The sequence below is a fragment of the Salminus brasiliensis genome, chromosome 23 (genome assembly GCF_030463535.1).
Source record: "Salminus brasiliensis chromosome 23, fSalBra1.hap2, whole genome shotgun sequence".
Lineage (NCBI taxonomy): Eukaryota > Metazoa > Chordata > Actinopteri > Characiformes > Bryconidae > Salminus > Salminus brasiliensis.
Genome location: NC_132900.1, coordinates 717,817 through 730,995, shown reverse-complemented (window position 1 = coordinate 730,995; position 13,179 = coordinate 717,817). Strand labels below are relative to the sequence as shown.

Below are 13,179 nucleotides of genomic sequence, written 5' to 3'. Positions count from 1 at the left end.
GCTCTCTCTCTCTCTGATAAGTGTGTAAGGCTCTCTCTCTCTCTCTCTCTGATAAGTGTGTAAGGCTCTCTCTCTCTCTCTCTCTCTCTCTCTCTGATAAGTGTGTAAGGCTCTCTCTCTCTCTGATAAGTGTGTAAGGCTCTCTCTCTCTCTCTCTGATAAGTGTGTAAGGCTCTCTCTCTCTCTCTCTCTCTCTCTCTCTCTGATAAGTGTGTAAGGCTCTCTCTCTCTCTCTCTCTCTCTGATAAGTGTGTAAGGCTCTCTCTCTCTCTGATAAGTGTGTAAGGCTCTCTCTCTCTCTGATAAGTGTGTAAGGCTCTCTCTCTCTCTCTCTGATAAGTGTGTAAGGCTCTCTCTCTCTCTCCGATAAGTGTGTAAGGCTCTCTCTCTCTCTCTCTCTCTGATAAGTGTGTAAGGCTCTCTCTCTCTCTGATAAGTGTGTAAGGCTCTCTCTCTCTCTCTCTCTCTCTCTCTCTGATAAGTGTGTAAGGCTCTCTCTCTCTCTCTCTCTCTGATAAGTGTGTAAGGCTCTCTCTCTCTCTCTCTCTCTGATAAGTGTGTAAGGCTCTCTCTCTCTCTGATAAGTGTGTAAGGCTCTCTCTCTCTCTCTGATAAGTGTGTAAGGCTCTCTCTCTCTCTCTGATAAGTGTGTAAGGCTCTCTCTCTCTCTCTCTCTCTGATAAGTGTGTAAGGCTCTCTCTCTCTCTCTGATAAGTGTGTAAGACTCTCTCTCTCTCTCTCTCTGATAAGTGTGTAAGACTCTCTCTCTCTCTCTCTGATAAGTGTGTAAGGCTCTCTCTCTCTCTCTGATAAGTGTGTAAGGCTCTCTCTCTCTCTCTGATAAGTGTGTAAGGCTCTCTTTCTCTCTCTCTCTGATAAGTGTGTAAGGCTCTCTCTCTCTCTCTCTCTCTCTCTCTCTGATAAGTGTGTAAGGCTCTCTCTCTCTCTCTCTCTCTGATAAGTGTGTAAGGCTCTCTCTCTCTCTCTCTCTGATAAGTGTGTAAGGCTCTCTCTCTCTCTCTCTCTGATAAGTGTGTAAGGCTGTCTCTCTCTCTCTCTCTGATAAGTGTGTAAGGCTCTCTCTCTCTCTCTCTCTGATAAGTGTGTAAGGCTCTCTCTCTCTCTGATAAGTGTGTAAGGCTCTCTCTCTCTCTCTCTCTCTGATAAGTGTGTAAGGCTCTCTCTCTCTCTCTCTCTCTGATAAGTGTGTAAGGCTCTCTCTCTCTCTCTCTCTCTCTGATAAGTGTGTAAGGCTCTCTCTCTCTCTCTCTCTCTCTCTGATAAGTGTGTAAGGCTGTCTCTCTCTCTCTCTCTGATAAGTGTGTAAGGCTCTCTCTCTCTCTCTCTCTCTGATAAGTGTGTAAGGCTCTCTCTCTCTCTGATAAGTGTGTAAGGCTCTCTCTCTCTCTCTCTCTCTCTGATAAGTGTGTAAGGCTCTCTCTCTCTGATAAGTGTGTAAGGCTCTCTCTCTCTCTCTCTCTCTCTCTCTCTGATAAGTGTGTAAGGCTCTCTCTCTCTCTCTCTCTCTCTCTGATAAGTGTGTAAGGCTCTCTCTCTCTCTCTCTCTCTGTGTAGGGAGTAATGGGTTAAAGCGCTGCTCTGAAAGTAGAGATGTAGAAGAACAGGATGTTTCAGGCGTGAGCGAGAAACACTTCAGTTACTAATAACCAGGGAAACGAGTGCTGTCTGTATTGATTAAGGCAGATGGAGTAGGTGGAGGAGGTAGAGGTGGTGGAGTAGGTGAAAGAGGTGGAGGAGCTGGAGTAAGTAGAGGAGCTGGAGGAGGTGTTATTGTTCTGAAGGTACACCACACTTTATTAAAGCCGGAGTTTAGAGCAGATGGTGTCGACCCCAGGGATGCCGGCCTGTTTTAGCTGGTATAGCAGTGGTCAGCATTCGTTCTGGTCAGCACCCTCTCGGGCCAGTCTAACAGTCTAACTGGAGTGTTCCACGACAGAACCGGTACAGTCCACAACCTCATTAATAATGGTAGTTCAGGTGTGTTCCAATGGAGCTCATGACTCCCTCTTAGCTTCAGCAGATCTTTCTCAGTAGGTTTCTACTACTGGCATCTGGTTGGATACAGCTAAACTAGCCCTCCCATTGGTCAGGACTTCACTGGTAGAACTGAAGGCCTATTCGTCAGATTAACCACCAACATCATTTGAAATCAACCCATCAGGTTCTGATTTGCAGTGGGTGGGACATGACCCCTGAATCTGGGGTCAATGGTCAATTATGTTTATTAAATTTTTATGAAAAACTGCTAATTTAAGTCATTTATCTACACGACTCGCTTGACTTTGACAAGCTTTTTCGGTAGACTGTTCTACAGTAGTACTTCTGAGGGTTTGGACCAGATGGGCTGGCCTTTACTCCTAATGCGCATCAATAGGGCCTTGGACGCCCATGACCCCGTCACAGGTTCACCAGTTGTCCTTCCTTGGAGCACTTTTGGTAGATATTGACCCCTGCATACCGGGAACACCCCGCAAGACCTGCCTACCAGATTCTTACACTCGCCCATTTTTCCGCCTATAGATCCACCCCTTAACAGGAGCCACTGGAGCCAGATCATCAGTGTTCTTCACTTCACTTTAGGTTATAATGTTATGGCTGATTGGTAGAGTGTTTCAAAAGAGGATGTTTTGTCTTTCTTCTAGATAAAGTTTCTTAAAACAAGTTAAACTGACTTTAACTGGGTTAAATTATAATTATAATTATTATAGATATTACAGCTTACCAAAAAAACACATTTATCCTGTTTACCAACAGACAAGCCATCAACTAAGGAAAGCTAACTAACTAATATATGCTGTATGTGCTGTGTACTGTGTTCCTAAGTTGTACCCTCCCTCCTGGTCTGTGACATCACACTAAGTAGCTAAGCCAATTAACGTCTGTAATTGTAATGGAGACTGTAATTAGCCCAACTGTAATTAATTCAGGACAGCGTCCTGTGATTTCTGAATGGGGCTGGATGGCGATGACGTTGCGAGGTCAGCGGTAGAGGTCAAGTCAGTTGCCAATAAGGGCAGGGTTTATTTCTGGCCTTTGCTACACACACTTTCCAAGTCATTATCTTCCACACCTTTCCCTCGCACCTGTTCTGCCAGTTTCCTTCATTTTCACTTCCTTTAATTTTACTTTTTCATTAAAGACTCATTTACTACGCCCTGTCTGAGCCGCAGGGTGATCAAACTGTGTATTACAGTGATATGTATACTAGAGCTTGCTTGTATTGGCAAGAACCTGACAATGCAGTACGTATCAGTATATTGCAATTTCTTTTAAAAACTGTCATAGTATAAAAACACACCATCATAAAAACACACCATCACATGTGTAAACTCTGAGTAACAATGATAATCCAATCAGAACAGAGCGAGCTGAGAGACTGCAATACTGCTGTCTAGCCGTCAGGGTTGTATGAGCCCCTCTACCACCAATCTTTACATGTATTATGTATTATAACTATATAAATAATAATAATAATAATAAAAAATCAATACTGTGTTTTTGAGAATTGATTCGAAACAAATTAGCAAATTGTAATATTGCGATACTTTGATGTATCTATATTTTCTACAGCCCTAATGTATACACGCAACAGTATGCCTTGCAGTATGTTATAATTATATCATATTTGTTGGATCAGGTCAGTGGTTATCCAAACACCTACAGCTGAGCTGTGTCCAGTCAGACCTTACCTTTAACTTTGATCCCTGTGTGTTAATTCTCTGAGTGTCTCACATTTTCACATGGGAAATTTGAGAAGATTGCTTGATCTAAGTACTGAGTAAAGTGTCTGAATACTTACGTCACTGCAACATTTTAGACTGAGGAGGAAAACTTCCTCTGAAGACTTTCCGGATGTGTTGTATGGAAGTTGTATGGAAAGGACTTCACTTTACTTCACTGGAAAAAATATTATCTTAGCAAGTAAGATCATCTTAAATCTGGTCTTTCTTCTTCTTCTTCTTTCTTCTACTTTAATCCACTGAAAGTGTTTTATTTTATTTGCAGATTATTCGTCTGTCTGTTCATCTCTTCATTCCTTCCATCAAGTCTTAGCTCTATGTCTTTAACTGTGAGGTCCAGAGTAACCAATGAGAAACCAACTACTAACAACAAATTTGTCTCGAAACTGCTCGGCGACCGGAGTGCCACAGTTATGTGAGCATTGTATCCGGACTGCTGGGCTGATTGTGTGTTAAATATATGGACAGAACTGAAAAGCATGATCACAATGCACTGATATAGAGGATGTACTGCCCAGCCCTAATGCTGAGCATCACTGAAGCCTTTGTTTGTAGATTTGTCTCTGCATTTATATGGTAATAAATACAGTACAGCACGTAGATGTCCAGCAGCACAGTCAAGTCAAGTCGAATCAAATGTATTTGTGTAGCTTTTATAACTGTTGTCGTCACAAAGCAGCTTTACATAATTAGTAATTATTAAAAAACAGAAAAAAAATCAATAACGTAAGACATGAAGGATCCAAGACCCCCAGTGAGCCCCAACGGCGACAGTGGCAAGGAGAACCTCCCTCAGAGCTGGAGGAAGAAACCTTGGGAGGAACCAAGACTCACAGGGGGGACCCGACCCGTCCTCCTCTGATCAGAACTATTGATAAATTATTGATAAAAATCACCACCAAACCATCTAAACTATTGAACTGCTCTGATCAAAATCATAATATAATAATCATGGGGTAGAATATCTTAACATAGTCATGGCAGTGATGGTCAGAGTAATGATAGTTAATAGTGGTGACATTAATATATAATATACAGTCCGCTCCTGCTCCTGCTCCTGCTCCTGCTCCTGCTTCTGCTCCTGCTCCTGCTCCTGCTTCTTTGATGCCTACTATTCTTAAGTCAGGTTCTTAGTGTCTGCTGTGATTGAGGTGACGAGCTTTGCTGTCTGGATTAGTGTGGAGTGAGCGCACAGCGCTTGTGGAGGGTGACCCACTCCTTTACACCAGACTGGAGGGTACAGAGCGGTTTTGCCAGCTCTGAAGACAAATTTGTGGATTATTTGGTTGGGAGCCTGAAACTTTGGCACTCTAACAGGCCACAGAGGACCTGATGGAGATTAGGGAGCTTAATACAGGAGGAAAAACCTCTGAACCATGACAGAAAGCGAGGAGCTGATGGAGCATGTTGGAGGCGCTGAAGTGGAGGGGAGATGGTTAGAGGGCTTTCTGTCACGTCAGTCGCTCAGGAGGCTGGCGGCAGCTCTGCCCTGGGCGGACGTGGGTGCAGCTCTGGATTGGGTTTTGGCACAAGTGTGTGCCCTAGTGAAGGGCTACGCCTCTGTACACGTCTTCTGGCATGTGAGTCGGATCTGGTGGTGCAAGTGTGTGCTTGTGCTCGAGTTTCATGAGCCAAAGTGCGATTATGTTTTCAGCTAGGTGCTCAGGACTGTATTAAACTCTTATGTAACGTACTGTACGCTGTCCTACACTGCTGTAAGAGCAGATCTTTGATCTGTGCTCTCTTTTTATTGATTTTGTTGCTTGTAAAACTTAGAAAACATAAATATTTTGACATTTTTGGGCCACTAAAAGCTTTATTCCTCTTAAAACAGGAGCTTTTATTAAAAAGAGTAAAAGCAGCCAAATCCTTTCTGAGGTTCCAGAAAAGAATCCAGTTAATCTATTATGTCGGTTATGACATAAACAGAGTCGTTCAGAGTGGGGGTTTGGAGGGTTTGGAGGGTTTGGTGTGAAACTGGTTCTAGATAACCTCCCCCAGTCAGCGCTGTTCTACAGTGGAGGTTCTAGATAAGCTCCTCCAGTCAGAGCTGTGGTTCTACAGTGGAGGTGAAGGGAAGCAGACGTCTGAAGCTCTAATAATAAAAGCTCCTCACAGAAAGTTCTTCACCTAATGGTGATGAAGACGCTGCCTGATGCCTGAGACACTGTTCTACCAGAGTTCTGAGAAGAGTTTGGCTCTAGAACCTGCTTTTAGAACCAGATCATTAAAATGGTGGAGGGATACATGCTGCAGGGTGTAGTGCGGCTACAGAAAGTAGTCCCTAAAGAGAACTGCATTAGTTCAGATTCTCTATTCTTCACTATTTTACCCTCATCATCATCATCATCATCATCATTCCATATAAAACTCAGAAGACTCGTGTAGCTGCACTGGTGGGTTTGGATAGAAGATAAATTATGGGCTGTATCTGTGTTGTAGTCATGGTGACCGACGCCGGGTTCCATTCACCTCCACTGTAGAGAGATCAGAGTGGGTCAGTTTCTCTACAGTGAAGCTCAGTTTCACACAGAACTCGACTCTGAATCAGCTCAGCTCATATACTGAGTTATTTAGAGAATTTAAAGAAGTTGGGATTGGGTTAGGTGGAGCACAGCAGCGTTTACACACACTCACACAGCGGACCATGGAAACACCCGCAAAGAGTGTGTGTGTGTGTATGTGTGTGTGTGTGTTTGTGCTCATGTTCATTCATGCTCATCCTATTTAGGATGTCTGGAAGGGTGGTGCAGCAGAATTACTGCATGATTCATCTGTCAGCTCTGTACTCAACAGCTCCTCACTGAAGCATTATGTAATTTCACTCCCTAACAGAAATACTGGCCGTTTTTCCAGGTTTGGGGTTTCAGACGCAGCTAGATAATTATCCTCCGACTGTGAGGAACTGGATGAGCATATGTCTTTTTATTGTTTGTTTTGAATGCAGAAAGGTTTGTCAAACACAGTGTTCTTTCACATGTTCTTTTAAATAGCCAGTAGTTTTTAAAGGCTGTCAGATAAAATAATTGGAATAAAATATTTTTACATTGACTTCCATTGAAAGTTAAGAAGGTTTTTTTTTTCATTTGGTGACTTTTCCAACTCCTTTCAGTGTCCTAAATAACCACTGATGTGTTTAGTTTTTGCCATTTTGCAGATGCTCCTTAAGTATCTCTTGTTTGAATAGGCTAGAGTCCAGAGATACCGCTAAGCTTAAACACTGCCAGTACAGTAGTCATTAGTGCTACCTACAAACCAAATGCATAGTACTCAACAACTACATAGATACACTACACTGTCTAAATGTAAAATCAAGGTTAAACACAAGCCTTAAACTCTTAAAAAAGATGGGTATCAGTTGACATTAATTTTTCTCATAATTTGGTCATGCCAGTAATCTACCCGTTCATCCTCCTAGCACTGTCAATGCTGCCCACATTAGGAGGGTAAGGACTTAATACACATCTCCTCCGATGCATGTACATTGAGCCACCACCTCTTTTCAAACTGCAACCGGGTACCTGACGCGCTCTGAGGAAAGCGCCCCGGGTCCCCAGCTCCACCACACCAGTCAACAGACGCCTGTGCCGGCCCACATCTCTTCTGAGTTATGAAGCGAGAGAGAGAGCGACATCTACTAAATCTCTCTAGACCAAGCCAACATCTTGTCTTTCTCATTTCAGGCCCCACCTGTTGAGGACTTTGCCACTGAAGCTGCCTGTTCTGAGGATGGAGAGTTACAGCAGGAGGAGAGTTCGGACCATCGGGAATGCACTGAATCAGCGCTGGAAGAATCACAGGACACGACAGAGGAGTATTTTGAAACCCGTTCGTGCTACAGTGACACTTTCTCGGACTTCAGCCATGAGGCCGATGATTGTTTTCGGACACCTCTCAGCTCAGAGACTGGCTCATGCACTGGAGCTCATTTGGACTCTCCCAAACACTCGCTTGGCTTCCAGGAGCGGGTCCATTCTTGTGCAGAAAGGCACCACGGATCTTCTGATGGTCTCCAGTGGAAAATGGGTGGAAAGGATTCCATTCCTCTATCCAATGTCTCTGAAAAAACGGACACTGTGCCATTGGCAAGGGACTGCAGTGGGATGACACTAGATGTTCCAGGGTGCGGTGAAGTTGACGATTGTAGGACTCTTGCAAACTCATCCAGGGAAGCTGGACTTCCTTCTGTCTCACAGGCGTGCATGACTAACTCAGAGACAGTCTGGTTTGAATCAAAAGATTTGACCGAATCACGGCTTTTCACAGAGCCAACTTCTCAAGAGACATTTGTAAATACACTGACAGATTGTGGACATGAAGCAGAGCACCGGTTGGGTCACACTGTTAGCGAAAACAGGAAAACATCACAAGATGTTAGCAGTTCTGAGGGTGACACTGAAGCAGAGCTGATTTTGGATTCAGCACAGGTGAACAGTTCAGAGACAGGCAAAAGCAAATCTCTCCAACAGCATGAACTGAATCTCCCTGATGCGGAGATCTGTTTACAAGTTCCACAGCTGCTTGATTTGACAGATACGAATGTGGTGGAAACAGTGGAACTGCTGGATGAGGTCTGTGTGAAACCTTCACTAGTAGACCAGTCTGAATGCAGTCGAAAGGGTGATGTTGACTCCTCCAACTCCTCTATCCAGGGACACATAAAACAGGATTGTGATGAGTCTTGTAAGGATTATAAACTTCTACAATCTTCTGAGGACTGCATGTTCCATCCTGAGGAACTAACATCATTTCAAATGGAGAAAGGACTGTTGTGTAGAGGACGTGAGCATGAGCAGAGCTTTTTAGAACCTCCTTCTGGTATTGCAGACATGGTTCATTGTTCAACAGAAGGGGGTTCCTCAAGCTTCCTCAGTGGTTGTGTTTCGTCACATCTGACATATAACTTTTCAGACACACATGAACATGCTTTGAACACTCCAGACCACCTGACCTGCACTGATGACAGTGAAAGTCTGTCTGAAAAAGATCCAGTTTCAGACGGTAGTCACACACCTCCTATAGACTGTAATGAAATATCTAATGAAACAAGCTCCAAAATAGATCGGCAAGAAAGTGAACAAAACTTTAGCAACAAACGTCACAGAGAAGAGAAAGTCATAGTAGGTCCAGGCTCGATTACCTTTAGAAGCACTGATACTGAACACTTTAGCACCCCATTCAGCACTGTTCTGAGGACTGAAGTAGACAACAGCACTTTAAAACATCCAAGAGACACCACTCCTATCACAGGCTGTGTGAAAGAATTCACTGTCATTCCACAGAAATCGCAAGAGGTCATTTTTTCGGACAACTCGGATTACGCCGAATCTCTTGGGATGCTGTCTACAGGCAATTTGTGCCCCGGTAAAGAAGTAGAAAGTGTCAGCTTCGGTTGTGCTCAGGACAGCGGTGTAGACAGCGGTGTAGACCAACTTCTAGAACCTGTAGCTTCTCCAGTAAGTCCTACAGATGTCTGCTTTGAGTTCATTGGTGACCTGTGCACGAACTGTACACAAATAACAAACCGGGATCTAGCTGATCTGTCTGACACGGATGAAGGGGTTAGAAAGATATCCAAGTATCCAAAACAGTCCAACGCTCCAAGCGATGTTTCAGGAAAAGACTTGACTAGGTCACATGTGTTCGAAAGGGCCACAGCAACTGATCAAACTGGTGATGTTAATGTAAATGATGTAAGCTCTGATTCCTGTGTGCAAACACAGTCAGACATGGGTTATGAAGTCTTGAGTGCTCACACGTCTTTACGGTACAGCGCGACTCCCAGGACAAGAAGGCATTACGGTTCAGACACCAACAATAACATAAAGACTATCAGTTTTGAGCACTGCCACGAGACACCATGCACTTTACTCAGTGCTGCTTTAGAGTCCAACAGGTTTGAGTCCGGCCAAGTGTTCTCAGAGCGAGACACTGACATTAATGATGGGGCAAACAATAATGTAAAGATCGCAGCTGTTGCCCCAGAGACACAATGCACTTTACTTAGTACTGCACTAGATAAAGAACCAGATAGTGGACGGTCATTCTCAAGAGGAATCCTTCATGAGGGGTCTGTCACGTCTCTTGTTTTCTCAGAGATGCCATGCACTTCTCTTAGCCCCGTTCTCGAGCAGGAACGTGGTAGATTTGACTCCTGTTCGTTTTCAGAGGAAGACAGTTACTCTGAGGACAATGATGTCCTCCCAAATTTAGCAAACAGACCTGGTGGCTTCCTGGAGGCCTCCGAAGCGAATTTGCTGACAGGTGATAAAGGTAAGATTGTTAGTCAGCTTCATTTAGAGCCCAGTATCAGCTCTGGGGACTCTGCTCAGAAGCATATCTGTGATTACCTCACTGAGAAAGAGTGCCAGCTGCACTTCTCTGCAGTAGAGGGAGATCAGACAGCGGGAGGGTTTCAGCTCAAGGACGTGGACGTCACATGCCAGGGCAGTTCCACCGTGCTGTATCCCTCAGTCTCCCCACACACAGATGGCCGGCACAGTCGATATTCGCTGATTGCTGGCGGATCTGAAGTCTCGGACTGTTCACGTGTTGCGTCTGTGAATGGACCTGCATGTCCTGAGATTTTCAAAAAGGAAAGCTTGTTGCCTGTAAGCTGTTCTCTCAAGGTCAACAGGATTCAGGCAGTAGAAAGCACAGAGAGGAGGCTCGATACAGGCTTCAATGAAGAATTTGCTCAGATCAGTGATTCAGAGTCCCAAATGGATGACTGTACGGTGCCTGTCTGTCCAGAACCTCCACAGCCGAAGAGTGCTGAGATCGAGACGTACCCTTTTACAGATGTCAGTGTTGGGATGTTGTCGATCACTAATTTAGAGCCCATTATGGAGACAGATCACCCTCAAGAGAGTCTATTTGTAGCAGATAGAGAAAGTAGTTTGGAAGTACAACAGAAGGAGGACGTCTCTGTGTATAATGATCATATTGAGGAGAACTGCAGCTCGGTCAGCTCAGATACCGCCTACCAGCGGTCACACAATGGTTACATCCCCCAAAAGGATGAAAACTATGTGCTTGCAGGTGTTTCTTCAGTCAAAAGAGTTTGCTTTGTTTCTGACAGACCTGAGGATGGAAACACTGGCTTATATCTAGCAAATGGGAATGCTAATAGTGAGGATATCAAATCTGCATTTCCAGACTTGGACTCTATCAGCATGCACAGTGAGGACATAGAAGATAGCATTCAGTCTCACACGGGAAGCAACTGCTGTGTCCAAGGCCCAACAAAGAACAAGGAGGCCAAGAGCAGCGCAGCAGGGAAAGGGTCAAGATTCTCCATGTTCTCTAGGATACCCTCATTCCGCAAGGCCAAGAGAGAGTCTAAGGGATGTAACAAGGTTGAGCCAGAGGCCAAAGCATCTCCACAGGACGTAGAAGAAAAGCAGGAGGAACGAAGTTCCAGTTCCCCCAAGCATGACCAAGCCCATCCATCCCTCCACAGAGCCCATATGTCTCATAGTACCGAACACTTGGTAAAGTTCTGCGATCACACCAATGATGACATCTTTGAGAAGGCCTTTGCCTTGACCTGGGAAAATATGGAGAAGTGTGAACAATCCAAATCCCTTCCCAGATCCAAGCAAGCACGGCAGCGCAGCAGGCACGGCGACCTGCTGCACTTTAAGCCCTCGCCCCTGATGGAAGGGTTTAGCCCGAAGAGAAGCAAGAGCAGCGATAACTTAAATTTGCGTCTGAAGCTGGCCATGGCTCACAAGTCGCTGTCAAACTTGTTCGAGACCCGTTTTGGTGAGAAGGAGAACCAGCAGGTCCAAGACGAGGACTCAAAGACCAGGAGAAAGATGAAGCCGGCTAAAGAGACTGAGGTGTTGAAGAGAACCTTTTCTGTTCCTGGGTCGGTGAGTGTGAAGTCAAAACGTCGGACCCAGGGTGATTTTGTCGCTGGTGTGGCTGAGGATGGGCTTAATCTTGAGAAGAATTTCCAAAACACCTGGCACTCTGATCCACTTAGCAAAAAGACGGCATCATCCCAAGACGTCTCAGGGGTTGAACCTGAGGAAGAGTCTGATGATGGCCCAATGACTAACGGACTCTCCCCAGACTCTGATCAAACCTCAGAAGAAGCTTTTGAGGTTTTAGAAGATGACAGCAGCTTTCAAGCTCCCATGCACCCAACTGTTTTTGCACTTGCAAATCAGCTATCTCCGTCTTGGGCCAGATCTCTGGGTTCCTTTGAAGGCCTTGATACACCAATGAGGCCAATGAGTCCCAAACCTCAAAGCCCAGGACTGTGGACACACCGGAGGAGTTTCCGGTACCCCTCAAGGTCCGTAGCATCTTCTCTCTGCTCACTGGGTCAGGACCAGAATATGGAGGGCCTGTCGGATCGTCCAGCGAGGACACAGACCTTCAGACCTAGAGTTCCACCACTGGCATCAGCTCAGTCCTTGGATGCTGAGTACTCACTGGAGGACAGCAGTTCAGACAGTCAGTCCCAAACCAGCCTGGTTTCCACCAACTCTGGCAACGAACCTGAGGTGAGTAGAAGTTTGATTTTATTCTTTGCTTGTCACAAAGGTTTTTGCAAATAATCTGCTTTTGATTTACATGTATTTATTATCAAATCAGAAAAGACTGTTTGCTATAAATCATTATTTATATAATGTTAATAAAAAAGCATTTTTTAGGTTTTGCTTTCATGGTGAAGAAGGAGGTCTTTCTTTTAAATGCTGGTGTGTAATAAGAGGTTACTTGATTTTGGGAAAATCAATCCCTAAATCTAAAAATCCAGGAATTATGTGAGTCAAACATTCATGTAATAACATATCTATGGAGCTTATCTACTCTATTGATCTTGTAAAACCCAACAACAAAACAAGGTTTTTAAAATACCTGCATAAGAATTAAAAGATAAGCTCCTAAGATTTCTAGATAACCTCCCCCAGTCAGAGCTGGAGTTCTACAGTGGAGGTTCTAGATAAGCTCCCCCAGTCAGAGCTGGAGTTCTACAGTGGAGGTGAAGGGAAGCAGACGTCTGAAGCTCTAATAATAAAAGCTCCTCACAGAAAGTTCTTCACCTAATGGTGATGAAGACGCTGCCTGATGCCTGAGACACGGTTCTACCAGAGTTCTGAGAAGAGTTCGGCTCTAGAACCTGCTTTTAAAATCAGATCATTAAAATGGTGGAGGGATACATGCTGCAGGGTGTAGTGCAGCTACAGAAAGTAGTCCCTAAAGAAAATCAGTCAGTCAACCTTGTCAACATTGAGGATGACTCTCATTTTCAGTGTAACCAAGCATTTACACACAAATAACATAAATAAAAATAATATTTAACCAACTTAAACTAAAGCAACAGAGGTACATGTGTGAATTAAAAACAGTAGTGTAATAAGCGTAACTGAATAAAACTAAAATAATCAAATTAAGATTTGGGAAG

General features: G+C 44.4%; 1 protein-coding gene across 4 annotated transcripts in view; it reads left to right on the top strand.

The window, feature by feature from the left end:
* arhgef4 (Rho guanine nucleotide exchange factor (GEF) 4) overlaps nt 1–13,179 on the top strand; it is a 64,602-nt gene that overhangs the window by 8,979 nt on the left and 42,444 nt on the right. For all 4 annotated transcript variants that reach the window (XM_072668855.1, XM_072668856.1, XM_072668853.1 and 1 more), the window contains exon 2: nt 7,445–12,277. In XM_072668855.1, the coding sequence (XP_072524956.1) occupies nt 7,445–12,277 (4,833 nt within the window). The remainder of the gene's footprint in view (nt 1–7,444; nt 12,278–13,179) is intronic.